The sequence below is a fragment of the Setaria viridis genome, chromosome 3 (assembly GCF_005286985.2).
Source record: "Setaria viridis chromosome 3, Setaria_viridis_v4.0, whole genome shotgun sequence".
Taxonomy (NCBI): Eukaryota; Viridiplantae; Streptophyta; class Magnoliopsida; order Poales; family Poaceae; genus Setaria; species Setaria viridis.
Genome location: NC_048265.2, coordinates 4,656,858 through 4,678,375, shown reverse-complemented (window position 1 = coordinate 4,678,375; position 21,518 = coordinate 4,656,858). Strand labels below are relative to the sequence as shown.

At 42.9% G+C, this 21,518-nt stretch overlaps 4 protein-coding genes across 7 annotated transcripts; all 4 read right to left on the bottom strand.

The window, feature by feature from the left end:
- Positions 1 to 288: 288 nt before the first annotated feature.
- LOC117848564 (eukaryotic translation initiation factor 3 subunit F) lies at positions 289 to 2,866 on the bottom strand. Its single transcript, XM_034730019.2, has 6 exons — positions 2,509 to 2,866; positions 2,344 to 2,423; positions 1,621 to 1,850; positions 947 to 1,068; positions 759 to 872; positions 289 to 666 (listed from the first exon to the last, which is right to left on the bottom strand). The coding sequence occupies exons 1-6, from the start codon at positions 2,731 to 2,733 to the stop codon at positions 577 to 579; spliced, it is 861 nt and encodes a 286-aa protein (XP_034585910.1). The 5' UTR covers positions 2,734 to 2,866; the 3' UTR covers positions 289 to 576.
- A 361-nt stretch (positions 2,867 to 3,227) lies between these two features.
- On the bottom strand, positions 3,228 to 6,332 carry LOC117848566 (E3 ubiquitin-protein ligase CHIP). The gene is made up of 8 exons (XM_034730020.2): positions 6,028 to 6,332; positions 5,819 to 5,886; positions 5,677 to 5,740; positions 5,473 to 5,544; positions 4,378 to 4,511; positions 4,092 to 4,242; positions 3,882 to 3,992; positions 3,228 to 3,598 (listed from the first exon to the last, which is right to left on the bottom strand). Exons 1-8 carry the CDS (start codon positions 6,136 to 6,138, stop codon positions 3,473 to 3,475), a joined length of 837 nt encoding a protein of 278 aa, XP_034585911.1. The 5' UTR covers positions 6,139 to 6,332; the 3' UTR covers positions 3,228 to 3,472.
- A 151-nt stretch (positions 6,333 to 6,483) lies between these two features.
- Positions 6,484 to 10,700, bottom strand: LOC117848563 (uncharacterized). Of its 3 annotated transcripts, none has more exons than XM_034730017.2 (10): positions 10,318 to 10,700; positions 9,352 to 9,677; positions 9,094 to 9,252; positions 8,746 to 8,793; positions 8,568 to 8,648; positions 8,301 to 8,393; positions 8,065 to 8,208; positions 7,522 to 7,629; positions 6,869 to 6,920; positions 6,484 to 6,768 (listed from the first exon to the last, which is right to left on the bottom strand). In XM_034730017.2, the coding sequence occupies exons 2-10, from the start codon at positions 9,613 to 9,615 to the stop codon at positions 6,737 to 6,739; spliced, it is 981 nt and encodes a 326-aa protein (XP_034585908.1). In that variant the 5' UTR covers positions 9,616 to 9,677; positions 10,318 to 10,700; the 3' UTR covers positions 6,484 to 6,736. The 3 variants fall into 3 exon arrangements, with proteins under 3 accessions (XP_034585908.1, XP_034585907.1, XP_034585909.1); XM_034730016.2 differs by having other exon boundaries at positions 9,352 to 9,660; XM_034730018.2 differs by having other exon boundaries at positions 8,568 to 8,627; positions 9,352 to 9,660.
- A 138-nt stretch (positions 10,701 to 10,838) lies between these two features.
- On the bottom strand, positions 10,839 to 21,307 carry LOC117848562 (methionine S-methyltransferase). Of its 2 annotated transcripts, none has more exons than XM_034730014.2 (12): positions 20,937 to 21,307; positions 15,651 to 15,844; positions 15,214 to 15,420; positions 15,034 to 15,129; positions 14,380 to 14,568; positions 14,025 to 14,213; positions 13,711 to 13,947; positions 13,479 to 13,613; positions 13,073 to 13,393; positions 12,789 to 12,968; positions 11,543 to 12,508; positions 10,839 to 11,443 (listed from the first exon to the last, which is right to left on the bottom strand). In XM_034730014.2, the coding sequence occupies exons 1-12, from the start codon at positions 21,232 to 21,234 to the stop codon at positions 11,126 to 11,128; spliced, it is 3,330 nt and encodes a 1,109-aa protein (XP_034585905.1). In that variant the 5' UTR covers positions 21,235 to 21,307; the 3' UTR covers positions 10,839 to 11,125. The 2 variants fall into 2 exon arrangements, with proteins under 2 accessions (XP_034585905.1, XP_034585906.1); XM_034730015.2 differs by lacking the exon at positions 20,937 to 21,307 and adding an exon at positions 17,125 to 17,714.
- Positions 21,308 to 21,518: the final 211 nt, after the last annotated feature.

Below are 21,518 nucleotides of genomic sequence, written 5' to 3'. Positions count from 1 at the left end.
AATATATTCGATTTGAGGCACTTATTTTTTTTCCCCAAATGTACCAAACATTTCCAATGTGAACAAACTCAAATTGTTCAAAAACAGTTTGCAAGGGGAAAGGATAGGCAACATCTCCTGTCAGAGTGATACCCGCATTATCCCATCCTGACTACTGACGAGTGACGAGCGCAAAGCTCTGCAAATATGGAGCTGCATATCTCAGGTACAGTAGCTGACAGCACATCATCCACCAAGTTCGGCACAGGCAGATACAGCATCATTCCAGATCCGCTACACATGAGGCGATTGTGCAGCACATACCTTGATCACATTGGCGTTCGATGCAGTCATTAACTGTATCGCCACATAAAATCAACAAGCATTACAAATACTCAACTAGAAGCAGAATACTATCCAAAACGAAACGTCTCGGCCTCCGCCGCTCTACTAGCACTATGGGATCCCATCTTGACTGATTCTTTCCTTCTGATCTCATTTAACAAGAACAAAAATTGAATTTCTGCCACCAACTGGGCACATGCCCAAAACATCATAAATTGCATCAATTCATCCACAGATGCCACGCCACCGAAATTACAGGACTTGAGCAGCAGTGTTCAACTTCTCGGCTATGCTGATTTGTGTCCTTGTGATGCTTGACAGGTATACCAGCGCAAGGTTATCCTGTGGCATCAGTGAGTATTAACTCATCAGCAAACAAAGCACGGTCACCATTTTAAACTAGCAGAGATGAAAAGGTATAGAACATCACTTACCTGAATCTTGTCGTTGAAAAGCTTATCAAAAGCAGCTGGAGACAACTTTGGCATCGAAGCAACGGATTCAGAGATGAACCTCCCAATTCTGTTGTCAGGTGCCACACGTCCTTCCTGCAAGTGTCATACAGAGATAATTAACAAAGATATCCAAATGGAATTAGTGAAATTCTGCATGAGATTCGTACCACAACATCGTCAACATATTTGTAGATCTCATCAATAAGAATGTAAAGCTTTTCCATTGAAGACTCCATTCCTTCCAGGTCATTGGGAAGCTTCTCCACCATTGTATATTTCAGGATCTCAACTGTTATAAAACCAATAAGGATGACGCAACATCAAAAGGTTTTGGCTTCTAATCATTACAACTGTCAAGTAACAGCTGTGACTATTTATGAGAAAAATCAACAAAGTCTAGTAAAGATCAACTAATAGACCATAAAGTAAATGTTCCATAGTTTCTTATTCTCCACTAACTAGAACAATACAAAACAAATGAATTTCTATCAACCAGTACACATATTTATGAGAAATTCAACAAAGTAAATACTAAGACAAACCAATATAACTGCAAATAAATTCCCTTTAAACAGCAGGTAAGTGTCCATAATACAGCTATTCACCACTAATTAGGTCAATACTCAGTACAAAAAAGTATAGGCGGATTCACTTCAAAGTTACTGACAGTCGAGTTTAGGTATCCACTCAATGTAGTCAGTTCGTAGTTCTAACTTCTAAGAAATTTATATGTATATATTACTAGATGAAGAGTTTCAGTTCTGCAAAGTTCACTTGCCATAAACCAAAACAATTCATAAATAACATGAGATGAATTAGTAATCAGAAAAATGACACATACATCCAGCTTTCTCCGCCTCAATCATCCTTAGATCCAGAGGGATTTCCTGGAATTGCGCAGCGAGGTGCCTATCTCCAAGGGACAGGTTGGATGAGATGTAGGCTTTGATGGAAGCCTCCCCCCTAGTGAAGCCGGTGTCAACTGTAAGATGGATGGGGTTTTGTACTTCCCTTGAATAGAAGTCGTGGATAAGTGTACTCCCCCCTGAAACACCAAAGCCAGTCGAGAACCTACACGCAGATAGAAAGGTAACAAACAGGGTTGAAAAGTTTAGTAAGGATACTTGGTGAACTAATTCATACACTTAGTAAAGCAACCTTTTCTAGTGTCTGTTAATGTGCTTCTGTGCCACCAAAACAAACAGTCACTGAAAAATAACTCCAGAACTCAAGTGCATGGATGATAGTTACACACACATGGAACTACATGTAGAATGGTTTTTTCTGCAGCGCAATAGTACAGGTGATAGGTGTAGGTACTATCAGGCATGTCAAGAAAACAGAACCATAGGAACAAGGATGTGCTGTGCATTTTGATGATAATTAGACAACTTCATCCACTCATACACTAATTCAGCACACAAAAAAGAGGTAATATACATTGGGAAAACAACAGAATTCAGCTGTTGTCAATAAATGTAGTTTGCAAAAACGCCTAATTCTAACCATTCAAATTCATGAACAAGAGCAAGGGCATTCGAATCTTGAGGGGTGGGTTGCTTACCATCCAACGATAACTTCCTTGGGGTTGACCTTTTGGTGCGAGGCGTACATGTTATGGTGGTACTCGATGTCTATGGCGACCTGCATCATCGCCCAGCATCAGCAATCAACAAACGCCAATGAGTCAGTGAAGGAATTGGAGATGTGATGTGGACTGTGGAGCGACCTGGTCGGCGGACTCGCTGTGCGGCACGACGTAGGAGTTGCGGACATGGACGGTGCCATCGGGGAGGAGGGATCCGAGGAGGGTGCCGATGACGCGATCCGCCTGGTCGGGGCGGCGCACGTAGCTGTCGCAGATGTTGAAGAGCACCACCGCCTCGACCCGCGCCGAGGACGGGGAGGAGGATGAAGAGGTCGAAGGGAAGAGGAGAGCGGGGGAGCTCGCCATGGTCTCGACGGAGAGCGAGCGAATCGGAGGAGGCTTGCTTCTGCTGCTGCGGCCTGCGGGGGCGGCGGCGCGACGGAGAGAGAAGGGGTCCCCGTTGGGTGTGGCGCTGGGCTAGGGTTTCCTTTCTCTCTTGTCTCCTCTTTTAGTTCTTCTACTGACGAGGGCTTTCTCTGGGCCTGCAGTTGTTTGCAGAAGGTCCGGCCCACTCCATTTGCGCCAGGGCCTACGACGACTCAGGCGGCCCGTCCGTGAATGAATATGGGCCTGATTGATATGGCGTGACTTTTTGCATCACATTGTTGTTGTAACAGATTACAATGAAAACTGCCTTCAAAAAAGATTACAATGAAAACTGCCGAATAGGATCATGAAATCAATAAATATTTTTTTTTGAAACTTTCCATCAATAAATCTGAAGGGGCAAAAGATAGAAAAGGAAAAAAAAGGTGGATTTCATGATCACAATGCCGAATGTTGGTTGAGTCAAGAACTAATGACAGAGTGAAAAATAGCTATTCTACCTTCAATTAATGTTTATGTACATTTGCTCCAATCGGTCAATGTCTTCAGTTACAACTCAACATGCCCAATAATGAAATGAATCGAGCAACCTAACGTCAACCTGACGCACATGGACAGATGATTATAGTTACAAAAGGCAACGTTAAGACGATCATTCATCAGCAGCAGTCAGCAAAGCACTCCGCGTACACTGCCAAGTATCAACAGCATCTAACAGTCAGTTCAGCCTGTAGGCCCAGCTGTGCTCTTTCAGGTAGGCCTGCACGGCTTCCTTGATGGCCAGGTTTGGAACCAGCTGATGCTCCTTAAGAGGCTCTCGTGTTACCGGGTCGAAATTGCCAACCTGAAACACCAAGAGAAAGAGGTTAACTGTAGCCTGTATGGATGGTTATCCTCATCCGCCTTAGAATTGTCTTTCTTGTGTAGAGACTGAATCTACTAGACACTCAACTGAAACTCTAGGCAAAAGTGGATATAATGAACTAATTCTAGAATAACAAATTGTGCAAGCAGCAATATTTTAATTATAAAGACATATATACATGAATATCAAACAGCTGACCTTCAAGATAAACAGAGAAAAAATTTATAAAAACTGGACGCAAACTGAAGGGGGAAAGTGGCACCTTGTCTAGATGTTCAAGAAGTACAGCCCTCTCATACGTTACACCACTGGGTGTGATCACTGGATCTCTGAATATCTCGAACGTTATCTGACAGCAAAGGTAGTCGGGCACCTAGGTTTTCATCATGGTATCAGCAGCTTTAAGATCACAGATAGAGAGAGAGAAAAAAGGTTTAACCAAAACAAAGTTGATTATAAGTACTGATTTTACATCTACTGGTGTATCGGCAAGTGTCGCTTTGCTGAAGACCTCTGATAACATTTTAATTTGTTCTGAATACTCATTGCTTGATCCATCCGAGTCTTCTACAAGTGTACCGCTAAGAAAGTGATGCTCCTGCAGAGCACTTTCACAAGCTTCCCTGCATGTCCATATACTTTTTGTTAGGAGACTTGAACAGCCAGAAAGGTAAAGTGAGCATCCATAGATGAGCATTGTACTTGATCTAAAACAAAATGAAAGTGCTATATTATTTTAGGTTTAATATATAGCATACTTCAAACTTTGTATCCTCCAAACTCGTTCAGTGGAATGTTTTTCCCAATCTAGGTATTTCGCCTTCGCAAGGACCTGCCAAATGTCCTCGGCCATTTTATCCGTTGAATTCGCAGACTTCAAGAGATTCAGAGCCTGTCTCCAAAATAAGATGGACGAGAGATTAGCAATACTATGGCAGGACAAGACATCAACATCCTGAATCAAAACAAGGTACCACAGCAGGATATGAATATACATAGCTATAGTGTGCAGTGACATGCAGGTGAAGTATGAAGACATAGCCTTAGCATGATAGCCTTAGTAGTGTGTGTGTGTGTGTGTGTGTGTGTGTGTGTGTGTGTGTAGGTTGGTACAGCTCCTAAATCAGTGGAAGTTCATGGGGAGAGGCACCCAGGATGATATTACTTTTCACACATTTGCATCACTGTACCACTTCTCAAAGTTCAGAAGGCAGAGTGACCAACAAGGTGCAGTTACAAGGTTATAAAGAGTCCTCAATTTCATGCGATGATCGTTACCAATAACAAAAGAGATGGGCAAAACACAACATATAGCTGTTGACAAATGTGAGTTAATGAAGAGGTATAGTTATGGTATAACTTAGATGCATGAAAAAAACACATTTGTACAAGTCTAGAACCATTATGGTAGTTAATCATCAGAACCATTTTTAATATGTTATGGTAGTAATTGGGAGTTTTATTTATCATAAATGGAAGTTATTGCATGCAGTCGGTGTCTCAGGGGCAAGATGTAATCATGGAAAGATTCACAAAAACTAGGGGCGGAGCCCGAAACGCGAAATTTTCATTGCTAGGGGGAGCCAACAGTGTCTAAATTTTCAAAATGTAGTTAAATTTTGTTTTTTACGGAAAGTTACATGCGGGGGCATGGGCCCCTGCCACGGACAAAAATACATGAACATGTCAGGTTTGGATTTGGATGACTTATCGAAAAGAAGACCCAGCCTGACAATTTAATAAATTTGGACACTATTTTTAACCATAATAAGGCCAGCAGCAAGGAAACGAATGAATACACGAAGGAACTTGTTGAGAATTGACATGAGGCATACAAGGGACGAACGACAAACCTTTTCAAATTCCTTGATCGCAAGCGCAAATTCCTCCTTGTCGAGCAGCGCAGATCCCAGCAAATAGTGCCCCTACATCACACAAGAAACAGAGCAATTATGTATGTCTGTATCAATCAGTTAGTTAGGGGTCGTGACAAGGTAGCAGTTGCAGTTGAAGTTGGCACATTGGAAAAAGAAGAAGAAACAGGAAGAAGTTGTCACCTTGACTAGAGTGTCATCAAGTGCAAGAGCCCTCCTGCTATCCTCTTCGACCTTGGCCCACTCCCTGTGCAAAATGTCTCAGATTTTCATTTTCCTTGCCAAACTGGCCCAAGAGGGGAGGAGAGGAGGGGAGTAAGCTCACTTGCGCCTGAAATGGCATAGGGCACGATTCATCCAGTAGACAGCGACGTCGGGGCAGAGCGCGATTGCCTAGAAAGGATTCATCGCGCAGGAAACATTCTTAATCTGATGCCACAGCCAAGTCGCATCGAATCTATTTGTTTTGCACTGCCAAGGGGAAATGAAATTGAGGCGGGGGGGGGGGGGGGGGGGGGGGGGGGTTATTCTTGCCTCGGTGTAGCAATCGATGGCGGCGCCGAGGCGGGCCTTCTTGAAGCAGGCGTTGCCCTCGATCCGCCGGAGCTCCGCCTGCTGAGCCACGCCGTCCCCGCCCTCCGCCATGCCTTGCCTTGGCTGGGCGGACTCGGCACACGCCAGGAAATTGAAGGGACGATGGAGGCGCCAAATCGAAGTACGTATTCAAAGAGGAAAGCCGCTGAAGGAAAAGGCGCCACCAGACGCTAGTGCTTGTGACAAAAGAACCAAACGATCTCCTCCTAACTTATCAAAATTGGCCGTGTCAGAAGAAAAAGGTTTGAGAGTTATTAGCTTCGGATGGAAACCTGTTGCTACCTCCGGACTCCGGAGCCCTAACCCGTTGGAGAAGCCTGATCTCATCAGAGAGGGAGGTGTATATCTGGTTAAATTCGGAGAAAAGAGCAAACTACGAGGGTCCAGGGCACAGTATAGCGAATTCCAACAGGGCTCTTCATTTTACCACCAACATTAGCGGCTCAAAATACAACGTCGTCTCGTGCACATATATTGGCAGGGCACAGAAGAACATTTCCCCAGCACTGACTTCCAAAGAATATTAGACACGACTGGCTGGCTGACTGATTTCCTCGAGTACACGTACACTGCACACATGTGAATGTCTAATTTCAACTGCAGCTGTAATCGCTCCACTCAATGTCTTGTTTTCTCTGCCAATGGGAGCTCAACAGACGCACAGCTCCTCAACTTGATCAACTGTAGAGAGGAAGAGATCAAATAATCAGGTGTAATACTGCATTGCCACTCTATTTGTGTCTAGCGATTCACAGGTGAGTTAATCGCAGCAGTTTCATACCTGCAAGTCCGACTGCAAAGTTCGCTTGAACGTCAGCATCCGAGTTCAATTCCTGTGTAACAAACGAATATGAGTAACAGTGTTTTCAAGTATTAGTTGCCAGCAAGTCCTGGTGACATGTTATGACCAAATTCGAGCGCAAATTTGAAATGGGTTCCAAGCATCAAGCTATATGTGCCTGTCCATACCTACAGATCAAATCTAGAGTTCAACTCAGAGAGGTATTCAGAGAGCTGCTGAAACGAACTGCTCTGTCTCGACTGCTAAATTAAAAACTAGAAAAGTCAAACATCTATAGAGCTGTCAACCTAAATGCTTTCATGTTATACAGATTGACAAAATTACTGGAATAAATATTTTAACTAGCACTTGATATTGAGCAATCGGAAGAGACGACCTTGTAAGTCACTTGACACTCATTCCGCTCGGAATATCTATGTTATGCTAATGTACATTAAATAGTTATATGCAAAAAATATCTGGTTATGCCTACTATCTGTGACATGATTGGCCAACAAAATCTTCATGACAAAGTACATAAGTTGTCTCTGGGCCGCATCGTTAAAAACAGAATAATAACAACTCATTAGTACACCATAAAGCTGAAAGATAAATATGAAAGGTGAAACGACAACGGAAAATGTGGGACGTACCCTCAACACATGGTTGATTTGAAATGTAAGAAACGTTCCCTTGAGTTCCTTGGCTTTCTTGCACAAGACAGCCATATTATCACTCCTACACCGCCAGAGATCTTGAACCTGCTCCAGAAATCCCAACATGTTATTTTGTTAAGAAAGGGTTGGACGTTGCTAGAGCCACCAACAGCTAGAAAAGCTATTCCAAGTGCTCCAGCCTCTAGCACCTAGGTGCACATCTTTTCCTATGCTGTAGAGAAGAAGGCCCATTTATTCAATGAGACCTAATTATATCATTATGACATGTACTTTGGGCCATGTATTTTAAGTGATTTGACAAAAGAAGTCCTTTCGTGAAGAAAAACTGAAGAATTATGATAGTTAAAATCAAAGTCCATGTGGCAGATAAAGGACAAATGAAAAAATCATTTGAATTTCCCATCCTTCAACAAATTTAGTGTTTCTGTGGAATTTAAAGAGTCAGAATGAACTGCACAGTGTTCATTGTCTATTGACGGTTCAATGTCAAACACAAATAGCAAAGAAAGAACAATTCACCTGGTTACAGACAAGCTTAGAGTCACCTTGAGCACGAATATGCTTGAATCCCTTCTTGGCAGCATAATCTAGCCCCAGGATCAATGCACGGTATTCAGCAGCATTGTTGGTTGTAATACCTAAACCCTCACGGAGTAGAGCAATCTGCAGTAGAAGAGGGGGGCACAATAACCAGATAGGCATGATAAATGAAGTTGATAAAACACATCAGCTTAGCTAAGGGTTGGTCTCCATACCACAGATCCATCTAACCTCCGAATTATAACTCCAGCACCTGATTTCCCGGGATTTCCTTTACAAGCACCATCAAATTCAAGAATACAAGAGAGCTGTAATAGACAGCATGATGGTGAGAAGAAGTCAAATTTCCAAAATAGTGAAGTTATGCTGCAAATATACATGCTAACATCAAATTATACCTACATAAGACAGAACAAATCAGGAAACAAAACAGAAGCACATATAGTTAGCATTTAGCACAGTGCATATTCATACATACTCACATCACTATCAGATAACAGTTCCTGTTCAGCAACTTTTTGATGGTTTGATGGTCCAGTTTCCTTCAGAAAATGATTATCAGTCTGAGTAAAAAAGATACATAGCAAACTCAACAAATATTGTAGAAAACACTTTTCAAGAGACCATATCTTCACACTTATCATGAAGGAAAAAAATTACCATCTCCTCTGACCTTTTCAATGTAGACTGCACAGATCCATCAGGTTGCTGAAATCAAACATCCATAAGTCAGCACTCTACAAGAAATGTTATGGGGAAAAATGCAAAATCAAGTAGCAATGCAGACCGCCTGAAGATGTAACTTGAAAAGATCAGCATTAGGTATATAATATAAACATAAAACTATTTTTGTGATGATAATGTGTGGCTTTATATTACTATGAATGGATACCATGTCTAGAAATGACCAGAACAGGTTCAGAAAATATAGTAGACCATAGGAATCAGATTAATATGTAGTGTAAAACACCAGCAAGTGATGGAAGCATAGAGCATTGCCCTGTTTACCTGAAAAGGGCAGGGAACCAGATCATTAAACAATTCATCTCTTGCATCTGCTGCATCGATGCAATAGATAGCGTTTTTTAACCCACGCGCAGCAAGATATTCCTCAGTTTCTTTACTCAGAGAATAGCCTTTGTAGACAGTGACAGAAGGGTCACATACCTAGTAGCAGGGAATAATCAACAAATGTTATCTCTGCACATGGTAAGGGAAGGGAAGGGAAGGGAAGGGAAGCATTATGATGTATTTGTATACCCTTACCGAATTACCGACTTGAGCTTGGCAGTCACTGAGGGTCTTATAGATGGCGATGACACCCCCCTTACGGATGACATAGAAGGGCTCTCTGGCAGAGTCCATTGAAACCTTTGCAGCAGATCTCTTGTTGGATCGTCGAGGGGAGGAGGAGAAGAAATGGGTCAGAAGCGGTGCAGGGGACCTAGAAGACAAGAGTGGGTAGTGGATCCTCCATGCAGATCTGGAAATGAATCCACGGAGACAAGAAGAGCAACTCCAAATCACCATTATAGGAGGATAGGATGGAGGGGGTCTGCAATTGTTGGGGCCAGCCTACAAGCAATGGTGACCTAGGATTCTTGAGCATTAGTGTGTAGAGTTAACAAAACATGGATCAGTAAAAAAAAATATTTACAACAGGAAAATTAAAGCACAAATAGTAGGCGCAAGAGCGAATATCAAACTAGTTAGGATTCATATAAAAAATATATAATACTCCAGATAAATTAGAAAATACTGTAAGTAAGAAGAATTGCCCTAGGTTTAGCTTCTATGAGGCTTCATCTTTTTGAAAAGGAGACATTATAGCGTAATAACTACCTCTTATTGTACTGATTGAGCTCTACCCCGACCTCTAATTATAAAAGATATACAATGGCATTCAGAAAACATGGGATTTATTAGCAAGTGTTCTGACTGCTTGGAAATGTATCAGCAGATCGATTATGGTATCGATTCATGAAACCATTATGGTGTTCCAGATTAACTCATTTGGATGGCCATTAGACAGAATAGTTTTGGAGAAATCAAGTAGGCATTGAGCTAGGATAGGGCTTAAATTCGACGGCTATGCTGCCTGGGCACGCGGAGAGCGAGACATACTTTATTTCCCAAGAAGATAAGTGCGTCTACATACAATGCAAACAATTTCATAGTTCCGGTGGCAAACGGTTCGTAATTTCAAGATTGAATACCTAATTACATAGTTACCTCGCTGTGCGTCCGGAGACGAGGACCAAGAGGAAGCGCAGAGCCAGCTGCCTGCGGGCACTGGAGCGACGGAGGCGGAGCCGCACGCCGAGTCGCCGACACCTGCCTGCGCGGGTCGGCGATGAGGGAGGGAGGCTAGCGGCCTAGCGCCCGCGGCGGCGAGTTGCGGAGTACCGCAGCGCAGGGAGTGACTACCTTACTGGGCTCTGGGCTGCTCGCTTCTGCTTTAGGCCCACGTCCTCTTAGGAAGTCTAGCCCAGGAGGAATGGATTCGTTGCAGGGGATGTAGTAAAAAAGAAGCTGGTAGCCTGTGCTTCTATAGTCATAAATTTTCAGAATCTCGATTCTACATTACGATTTTAGTTACTTTGCCAATGAAATATAATCAGCTCTGGTTTCATGATAGTCCATTTGCAGTGCTATTAGAAGTAGGATCTGCGAATTTAAAAAACCTTGTCTTCAGCTACCCCAATCTAATGGAAATACCTATACAAATAGAAAAAACTGAAAGCAGTAAAAGATGCATGCACACATAATTCCGTAGGTTAAGAAAGAATAATCCGAGTTTAACTTGACAGAGCAAGAGAATGCGTAAGCCGGACGGGACAAACTTCAGATACAACGTGTAGCCACTAACGGGACAAACTTCAATTCACAGCAGGCATTTCTTGCTGCTGTTATTCCTTTACATATATTTGGACAATGTTACTACTTCATAGCACTAAAGTTTGGTTTCCAAACAATGGATGGATTGCCTCCCAGAACGGTAATGGAATGGAGGCGATCGATCAATCGCCAGCCTGCTCCATCAGTTTCCATTCATCTGAGTCTGAGCATTGCCTCCCAGAACCAACTCCTTGAACCGAGTTATGCATCCCATTGCGCGCTCAAATTCGCCGCTCTCCAGTGCAAAGCTGAACCGGCAGTAGTCGGGTATCCCAGTCCAGGAGCTGCTGTTTATGCACAGCCCCGTGGCTCTGAGGATGGCTTCCCTGATGTTGCTTGCATCCAGCTTGCCCTCAAAGCCGTCAGCTTTGAAGGGCTTCCCGATGTAGGCAGTCGGTTTTGCCAGCATCGATATGCCAGCACAACCGCTGGCAACGTCCCAGCCACAGCTCTGCAACGTCTGTTCATTGTGCAACGGTGACACAAGAGAAAATGTCAAAATGGCTTGAAAGCATAGAAACTACAGAAGAATGATCATCAGCATATACAACAAACTAACCTTAATTAATTGGTTGGCACGATTCTTCAGCTCGTCCTTCTGCTCCGCCATTAGATCAGAGAAATGCTGATCCTTCTGGTTTTTCAGGCCAAGTAGCTTTTTGAAAGTGTACTTCAATGTGCTGTGCGGCCGACTCAAGCTCGGGAAACTATGAAACGCATCAACCAAGGATGGGTCATTCAAAATCACGAACCCAAAGTCATGTCCTGCTGCGATCAGCTCAAAAGACAGCTCTCCCAGCAGGACTACAGAGAATGATGGCTTTGAACATTTCAAAGAAGAAAGGCATCCTTCCAGATTCCACCGACTCCAGCCATCCGTTTGGTACTCCAGGCCTGAGAAGGAGGTATCTATCACTACCCTAGCTCCATATTCAGCACAGACGGAGAGCAGCTCTTGAATATCACTGTCACTGTACAGAAAACCAGTAGGGTTGATCGTGGGGCCAGAAATATACACCCATGGCCGAGATACGTTCTTAAGAGTGTCAGCTAGAACCTTTGGCTCAATCTTGAATCCTGAACTGAAAGTTGTAGGTATAGTCAAGGTGCTTGCATTCACAAACTTTGCTGCAGAGATGTAATGGCCATTGGTGCCCAAGGGGAAAAGCAAGGTGCCCTGTTCTTGCATGCAACAGAGAACAAGCTTATTGAAGAGTGCAAGAGAGGCATTGCCATAGATAATTTCAGAACAACCATCTACCGATAAACCATAGCTATCTTTCACCAGCTGCTGGATGCTGGAATGGACATCGGTCTCGGAATCAGTGATGTTTTGCCTGACAAAACTTTCAAAGACAGAGGCATTCACTGCAGAAGGTACTGGCAGAAAGCTGCGATCTAAATCCATATGAATAACACTGGATTCATTTGAATCAGGAATGAAAAATTCAGCTGCCTTTAGGGTAGACATAGCTGGATCAGAAAATCCTATCATCTGCTGAGGTATCACTTCTGCTGGTTGCCTCTGAAAAGGAGCAAGGGATAAATAAGATAACAAGTTAAGGAAACTAATAAGGCCACAAAATATCCTTGTTCTTCTGGATGCGTTATTACCCTTACTCACAATTATACAAAATCATCGAAAAACACTAAAGCATCCTACCATACAATAGTAGGTACTACCCAACTAGATGAAGATTTAAGAACTACCTGATTTATGCTAAGGGGAATGTTCATTAATCATTACAAAGAGTTAGTATGGATGGGTTATGGATGAGGCAGATTTGGACCTAAGCCCTGTTTACCTCCTGCTGTGGATGCCGGTCAGCAATTTGAAATGCCAGAAGCTCATGGAAAAGGCAACCATAATAGTGCTGGCTGATCAAAGAAGTGTGGCCTTCTAATAGCTCAATAGTTTGTGACAATGCTTTATATACAGCTGCATCTTCAGATATGGCAAAAGCAACTTCCAGATCAGAATAAACCTACAACCAGAATCAGAAAGCAATTACGAACGAAACTTACAATCTTAATTCATAGCAGTACAGTGCACCAATGGAATTCAATGCTGTGTTTAAGTTATAGGCACCTGGTTCTTTACTAAACCACACAGTATAGCTGCATGGGAAGGTAGGGTCTTTCCAGCAAGATATTTCAATACACCATTAGAGCTTGGCAGACTAGACAACTCTAGATGCTCTGAAATATCCAGGAATAACCGGGAACCAACATCTTTTGTTGCATTTAGTAAGTTTTCAAAAGCAGCACTAGTGATAGCCTCAAATTGAGCCATCCCGGTAACAACAACTTGAGGCTTCAGCTTCCTGATCAACTCAATCAGTAAATCTGACTGGCGTGGTGCCTCAATCACAGTAACTGTACCTTCAGCATGGTTACAATCTGCTCTACCCTGAAGTTTCCCCAAAAAAATGTGAGTGTTGGGGAACAGCCAGATCCATGATCATAAACAAAGATATAGAACAAAAGCAAGTTACCTCAATTGCTAAAGATGTTAACCATTGCTTGGGCAAGTGTCTGGTCAAATGTTCATCAACAATTGCGAGCGCCGGTGAGAACAATTGAAGAGCATTTTCTATTGCCACAGCACGAGAAGGGAACACAACAACATTCTAGTGACCAGGAGAAAAATTAGCATCATGTGAATCATAGTTCAGAAGCATAGGCATATAATCAGTAGAGTTCAAAGACAATCTCGACAAGTCTTACATCAGGAGTTAGAGGAATGTGGTGGTAGCTCTTCATAAATCCAGCAACAAGTTTCCGAAAGTTTAGACATCCAGCTGGTGGCTCACAGGGATTGGACTTATTCTCTTTCAAAAAACTAGCTAGGTATGCTAGGAAGGGAATTTTTTCATCAGCAACAGAGTCATCGTCAAAGGATAAATCAAGGGAACTGCTGACTTCATGAAATCCATCTTTAAGAAACTCAAATATTTTCTTCACCTGAAAAGTTCTATAGTTAGTACCATTTCTGTTGTCATATTACTGCTTTTAGAAATCAATACAGAACAGAAAGGAACCTGGTTGGGCTGGCGAAGTTGACAACTATACACAGACAAAGCATGTGAAATGCGGCCACCTGATTTCATATATGCCCAGGCAGTGCGAGCACAGATAGGCTGATCCCCAACAAGATCCATGAAGAACTCAAAGCGATGTCTGCTATTTTTCTCAATTTCAACTAAGGCTGAAATATCTGTGTCAGCAGCCTGCAAACAAGGCAATTGATTGGTAATGACGCTGAAAAAAAATACCGCTGCAATATAAAGTATCAAGAAATAGATGAAACTATAGGCCCTAGCAGACCAAAACCAGAACATATTGCTGGCACACATAACATATTTCTAGAATTCTAGTGCCTGACAGCCTTACTACCTGCATGATTTTGGTTTGCCAGAGCTTTGTAATGCGAAATCCTCGCCGTTCAAATAGACGTTGACAAACACCTTGTCCTGGTCGACCTCCCATGTTGAATACCATAATACCTGAAGGCTTTATGACAGCTATCCCTTCTTCAACTGCCCGAGCAATCAACCCAAGGCCAAATTGGTCCTCGACGAAACCCTGTATGCAGAAAGATATGAAGTGTTCATAAACATAAAATAGAGAAAAGGAAATAAGAATCCTAACAAATAGAAAGTCAGAATAGTCCTTGTAATAATTTAAGTAATATTGACATGAGTAAAATGATTTTGACTTTACTTTTTTTTAATTCTGAAACCCTATGTACAGCATTTTTTCCTATCATGTTTAAAAATAATGCTAACTGCAACCCTGATAGAAGATTCAATAAATCCAAAGTTCTATAAGTGCATGCACTTATTTAATTGGTGTTTCAACAACAATTGTTTAAACGGGCACACGAAGCTACATAAAAAAACAATGCATAAATAGATTCTGATCCTTAACTCCAGATCAAGAAAAAACTTGAAGACAAATCAATTTAATTAAATGGCATGGTTTATATTTCATGAATGCGACTGCATTTTGATTGAGTGAAGAATATATGTAAGGCACCCTTAAACTAACCTGAAGTGCACAGTAGTTACTCAATGAGTACAAAAATTCCTCACTTGAATTTTCAGTTATAATCTTTGACATTGCCTCTGGATTAGGGTTAAGAATCTGAAACAAAGATATGTAATTGAGTAAGCATTTTTTTTCCTTCTTTCATTTTATTTCACCAAACAAGGGGACAATTGCCTGCACCTGTGGTATGCATCCAACAATGCGATCAAGCTCTATCTTGTTGTCTCTACAGTAAGAAAGAAGATCAGATTCATAGAATTCAACTCTATCAAGCAATGTTTTCCCCTCCCCATCATAGATTGGGAGACCATCGTCATCTAATGCATTCAAGTACAGGTTTATCCACGCAATCTTCACAGCTCTTGGGTTTATATCCAGACCATAGACCTTCAAAAAAATAAAAGAGAAATGGTTAGACTGGATTCAAACAACAATGGGTCATGTCAAGCTGAATGCAAACAAAATTTCAATTCACTGAGTGTGGTTCACTAAACAAGTTAGAACCTCATGTTACATATTGTAACATGAGCTAAATGTTTAAGATATGCCAGATTAGCTTATGCACCAATGAAGAATTAAGCGTAAGATAAAATGGCAACAGGAAAAAAGAAGCCAACCTTCAAAGGAGACCACTTTTCTGCAAGAGCAATGGATATCCAACCGTTGCCACATCCCAGCTCTGCTACAGTCTTATCCCTGAAAATGGAATCTGGATGCCGATTGAGGCCCTCGTAAAAAGTGAAGGACCAATCTTCAGGAATGAAGATGCTAGGTATCTCCATCATCGTCAGCTTCTTCCTTTGTTGGAAACCTAGAGGCAGTTTATAAATTTGTTATATCAAAAACCAGGCGCTGGATCCTTGATAGAATTCGTTCACTAGTTTACTGGAAGCTTTTGTCACTGGGCCAAAGCCAACAAGAGACAGCAGTTTATACTTTATATACCCAACAGACAAAAAGAGAACCCCTGTTTGGTCATGAACACAAGATAGTATAAGGGTCACATACGTTATGGTTGTTCCAAAGAAATGACTCCCTTCTCAAGCCAATGCAAACAAACCAGGGTAAAAGGCATGGTGCGAGTATGTCCTGTTTTTTCTATTAGGATGATAGCTTAGACCTTGATAGGTAGTCCAGTCCGTGCTTGCAAAGCAAAAAAAATTTTAATGTGATAATAAGTAGGCCAGGATCCTGCTATTATCCCCGAAATTCAAGCTCATACAATGGGAATGCCTAGAGGCACTCAACTGGGCACAGGGAAAGTGTGAACTAGTAGAAATCAAACATTTCTAATTCAATGTGCTCAGAGTGAGACAATCCTCACAACATGCTTTGCACGAGGAGGCACATGATTTTACAGTAGGAAACTCTGAAGCCAGGCTGATGTCATATCATAAACAATTTACAAAAAAAAAAGTGGCAGACAGATGAAGAAAATCAGCCTTTTCTCCCTATAAAAGACAGACAGGGAGTATACATTACTCAACAACCAAGGCATAGTGTCCCCTGGATCACGCACATGGGAACCAAACTTCCCAGAAGTATACACATAAATCCTTGTAGCAATATGGAATGCTGACAACAGCATTACGCATTGGGCCACATGGTTGGTACCCGGCACAGTGCGGCTACCCCGATTCTAGAAGGGAGTGGAAAGTCAGAAGCAACAAGATCATTGTCGCACTGACTAGAGTACTATATAGACATAATCGCGATCTTTTTTTTTCTTTGTTTCCTCATGAAAACACATCAGTGCCTGCTATGTCATACCACTCTCACCGTGACTACTAATTACCACGACAACTACAAGCTAGCTACTGGAACTACCGCTGGAAAATAGTATTTTTTGGACCAATCAACTATCACGAGATTTTACCATCAGACTACCGATGACAGGCTGTGAAATTGTACCATCACGAGATTTCACTGTGACTACCATCAGAGTACATGATAAGGTGACATTGGGGCCAGATTTGCTAAAAAGTAGATCGCGGAGTCCGGATTTTATCAAGATTTATCAACACGAGATAAACCCCCGAGACGAGACAAAGATCGGTGGCGCGAGGGATGTGGATGCACAAGAGGTAGCACCTTGTACGTGCGGGTCGAGGACGACGTCGTGGATGCGGAAGTGGAAGGTGCGGAAGCAATCCTCCCCCGCGGCGGGGTCCGCGGCGAATCGTCGGCGGACGGCGCCGAGCAGGCGTCGCGCGGCGGGGCGGGTGGCGGAGGCGTGGAGGCGCTCCAGCACGGCCTTGGCGGCGCCGTACGCGGCGTCGCCCGAGGTCCTGCAGTCCGCCAGGAAGGCATCGACGTCCTTGTCCTCGACCGCTGGCGCCGCCATTTGCCCTCGGCCTGGATTGGTTGGTGGGCTAGGTCTGGAACCCAGTCGAGGAGATGGATAGATGGTTCGGGTGGGGGTTGGAAGGATGGAGATGGAGAAGAAAATGGCGGGGAGGGTGCCTGCTCTAGTTTTATAGGCGGTGGCGGTGGCGGGCCGGGCCGACGAGGCGACGCCGCCGTGGACGACGGAGGGACACAGGGGTAAACACGTAACTTCTTCCAGATTCTGCTACCTTTGTTTAACTACCGCAGGTTAAAACAACCAGGGCCAACATGTCAGTCACAGTTCGTTAAACTTGACATGTGCTGACCTGCATTTTCATGTCGGATGTACTCGTCCGTCCGTTCGTTCCAAATTGTAGCTAGTCGGATGTGCCCTTCATATTGTACCTCTGTCAGATGTACCATCTATTCGTTCTAAATCGTAGCTTATTTTAAATTTTCTAAATTCATAGATATTATTATGCATCTAGACATGCACTGCATCTAGGTGCATAATAATATCTATGAAACTTAAAAAGTTAAAACGATCTACAATTTAGAACTGAAGGAGTATAACTTTTGAATGGATGTAGACATTTCGTACAAAAAAATCTTCTTGCCCTTCTACACGTTTTACACTTGAATAAGTTCTGGCCTAAGAAATAATACAAGTATACAACTGCACAGAAATCTTTTTCCCTTCTGCGAGGAATTGCACAAAGGTGTCTGTGTGTTTCTTTGTGATGAAACTCGTGACACAAAAGTTCAGATACTTGTGCTCCACAATGTAGAAAATAAGGGAAAACGAGGGCCTGATACTCACAGCCTCACAGGGGCATACACGTGGGTTAGGTGAGTTGCCAAAGTCCCGACGAGGGGTAGCCATCTTTCTTTTTCACCGGGATCCGTATCTAGCTTTTTATTAAAAGAAATATTCCTCTTCTTCCTCCCATACTTCTTTTGAGTTCGCGTGGATCAAAGGGCAATAAATGAACAGGTGGCCAATCAATGAAAATCCAATCCCCCTTTTTTCTAGTGGTAATGCACCATTTTTCTGAGTAGAATGATTTGGTAAAATGGTAAATTCAAATATTGGTTTCTCTCTACGTGCACGTGTCTCGGCAATGTTCCACCTTTTATCCTCAAAGGACATGTGTCCGATCGTCATGTCAAGCTTTGTCAAAATCGTGATCCTGAATCGGATTGGAACTCCAATAGTAAAGTAGCAAATTGTAGGATCAGACCTACTAAATTTGTAGATTCTACTTAGGACATTGGTGTTGTCTAATAGGCGGTCTCATGCATTGACACGTAATCTTAAGATGACTTAACAAATAACAGGTACAATGTATTGTCATTTTAAGTTATCTCGTTGTAATTCTATTTCCTTAATTGGTGTATAGAAAAATTTAGCCTACGAGGCGGTTGTTTCATAAAACAACAACCTTTTTCTCTTTCCTCACCCTCTATCCTCCACATCAGCGAAAATTCTACGTGGCATTGCATAAGACGACCTATGAGACTGCTGAGGTGTAGCAATGTACTTGCTCTTAGTAGAATCATAGAATCAATCCGATAAACAAATATCGTAAAGTTGTAAAATCGGATGATAGAATCGGGATTTTGACAACTATAGTCGTATCTTTAGGTTCGACTTAAGGGTAAGTATATTGCTACACCTCAGCAGTATTATAGGTCGTAGGATTTTTGCTGATGTGAGGAGAGAGGGTGATGAGAGAGAAAGAGGCCGTTGTTTCACGAAACAACCGCCTCATAGGCTAGATTTTAGGACTACGAGACGACTACTCTATCATTGTACGAGTTGTGGTTGCATGCAACTCATAATATTTCTTTTTTTTCTATGCACAAATTAAGAAGAATAGAATTACTATGAGACAACTTAAAAAGATAACCTATTGTATAAGTTGTTTGTTAAATTGTCTCATGATTACATGTCAATGCATGATACCGACTATTAAACAACACCAATGTACTTGCCCTAAGTATTATCTTGATGGATCCTATTCAGGTGCGGAGCTTCCAATATATGCTTTTAATCAGCCTTGTGTGGCAAAAGCAACGGTAACCTAATAGGACTAAATGGAGGACCAGTTACAGTTAGTATGTTGTTTGTAGGGATGAGGTTGCATTGAAGGCCCTGTCCCAACCGGTGATTCACAACTGAAAGCCACTTTGCGATCGAGGTTCATCCATATCTTGCTTGGTTGTCTGGGTTTCCTTTCACTACAAGGTTCAGCACTTTTCCTGCTGAGAGTTTGCGTTGAGTGGCTGAGGGGGATTATATTGATTTGCTTATTATATTTCTGTACTAGTAGTCGAGAGCGTGTGGGTTTTATGGAACTAATCTCCGAGAGTACAGATGATTTCCAGAGAACGAATCACCGACCGACATTAATTTGCTGACCAAAGAGAATACAACAACAGGTCACCGTCGGCCGCTCAACACAAACTCTCGGCAGAAGTGCTGAATCTTGTAGTGTTTCCTCTAACAGCAACAGCATCGACGGTGACAAGGAGAAGCACGGATTGGCCATTGGTTAGTTGTGGATTGGATTTAATTGTATATTTTTTTTTGGGTTTTGTTTCGAGTAGGGAGTAAAACCTTTTGCGTAAACTGTTCATCGATCAACCTGTCGTGATCAAAGAAAATTAAGCGTCGTAACGTACAGGCACCGGCGCAGGCAAACGAACGAAAGCGCGAATGAGATGTGCCAAGTCAAGAGACGCACTCGAAATTGGTGATTCTAGTGGTGAGCCATGCGCTGTGCAGTAGTTGATGTAGAATCGAGCCGGTAGTTGACTTTGACTGATCCGGCCGGCCGGTGAAAGGTTCGTAGGTGTGATCCATGTGTTGTGTATAGAATAATTATAGATGCAGCTATATGTCGATCGATCGGCTGTCTCTGTCGTCGTCGACAGCATTCTTTCTTTCCCTCTTTCTTGCTTGCTTGTAGTGTTTCTTGCTGATTTTGATTGATTGTTTTTTATGCATGCAGGGAAACGGTACTTGAGTTGTGTGTTAAATTCATTAACTAAAGCAACTAGTAATAAACTTCCGATGGATCCTACTGGTGCCATGCAAGATTTGTTTACTTTTGATGACATTGACATTTGACAGCGTAGTTTGTGTCTGTCCTCTTCACAAAGAAATACAATTAAGCAGCTTTGAATTACTAGCTTATATGCACCGAAAAATGGAACGTGTGCGTGTGCTCATCGTCCTTTCAGTCTCTGTAGACCTTGTAGTTGACTCTGGCTCCTGGCTCAAAAAAGCTTGAGGATATTCGGCAGATCTTACAGAGTGTGATTTCAGATCTAACCAAACGACGATTTATAACGTTAAAGTGATTCTTACGAGCTGTGTCGTCATCCATCGATCTCCTTTTAAAAATTATTATATTATAGAAAAATCATTAGCTAGCTCTCCTTTTCAGTACCAAGTTGCAAATGGTCGGTCGGCAGAGCGCGCGCTGATTGGCTCACGACAATGATAGATGGCCGTGCACTGGCAGCTAGTGAATGAATGATCGGTGGATGGGATGGGCATGGATCGATACCTGGAGACGACGACGCGGAGAGGAAGGGGTTGCCGTGCAGGAACAGCTCCTGGATGCGGAAGCCGAACCGCCGGAAGAAGTCTCCGCTGTCGTCGTCGTCCGACGACGACTGCTGCCGGCGGCGGAGCTCGGCGAGGAAGACGCGCGCCTGGCGCCTGGTGGCGGGGTCGTGGAGGCGCGCGAGCAGGACCCTGAGCTCGCCGTAGGCGGCGTCGCCGGAGGGCGCGCACCGCTCCAGGAAGGCCTCCACGGCGGCCTTGACGGCGCCGGCGTCCTCCTCCAAGCCCACGCTGCCCATGATGTGGTCAGAGAGGGATGATCGTGGTAAGGTACGGTGCCTGCGTTGCGTTGGAGAGGCAGCCTGCGCTCGGCTTGGGCCTTGGGCTGCTGCCTCGATTTATATGGCTTGGCATCCACGCCACCCATGGCGACTTGTATTATGTAAAATATATACATGGACATGCTTTTTCTAATTTTCTGTCACTGTTTAGCCCTCTATTTTCATCCATCAGCTGATGATGTAGATATCTCCGGTTGTATATACACTCTCGCTTTAGAAAATGTAACGAACTTTTTTTATAC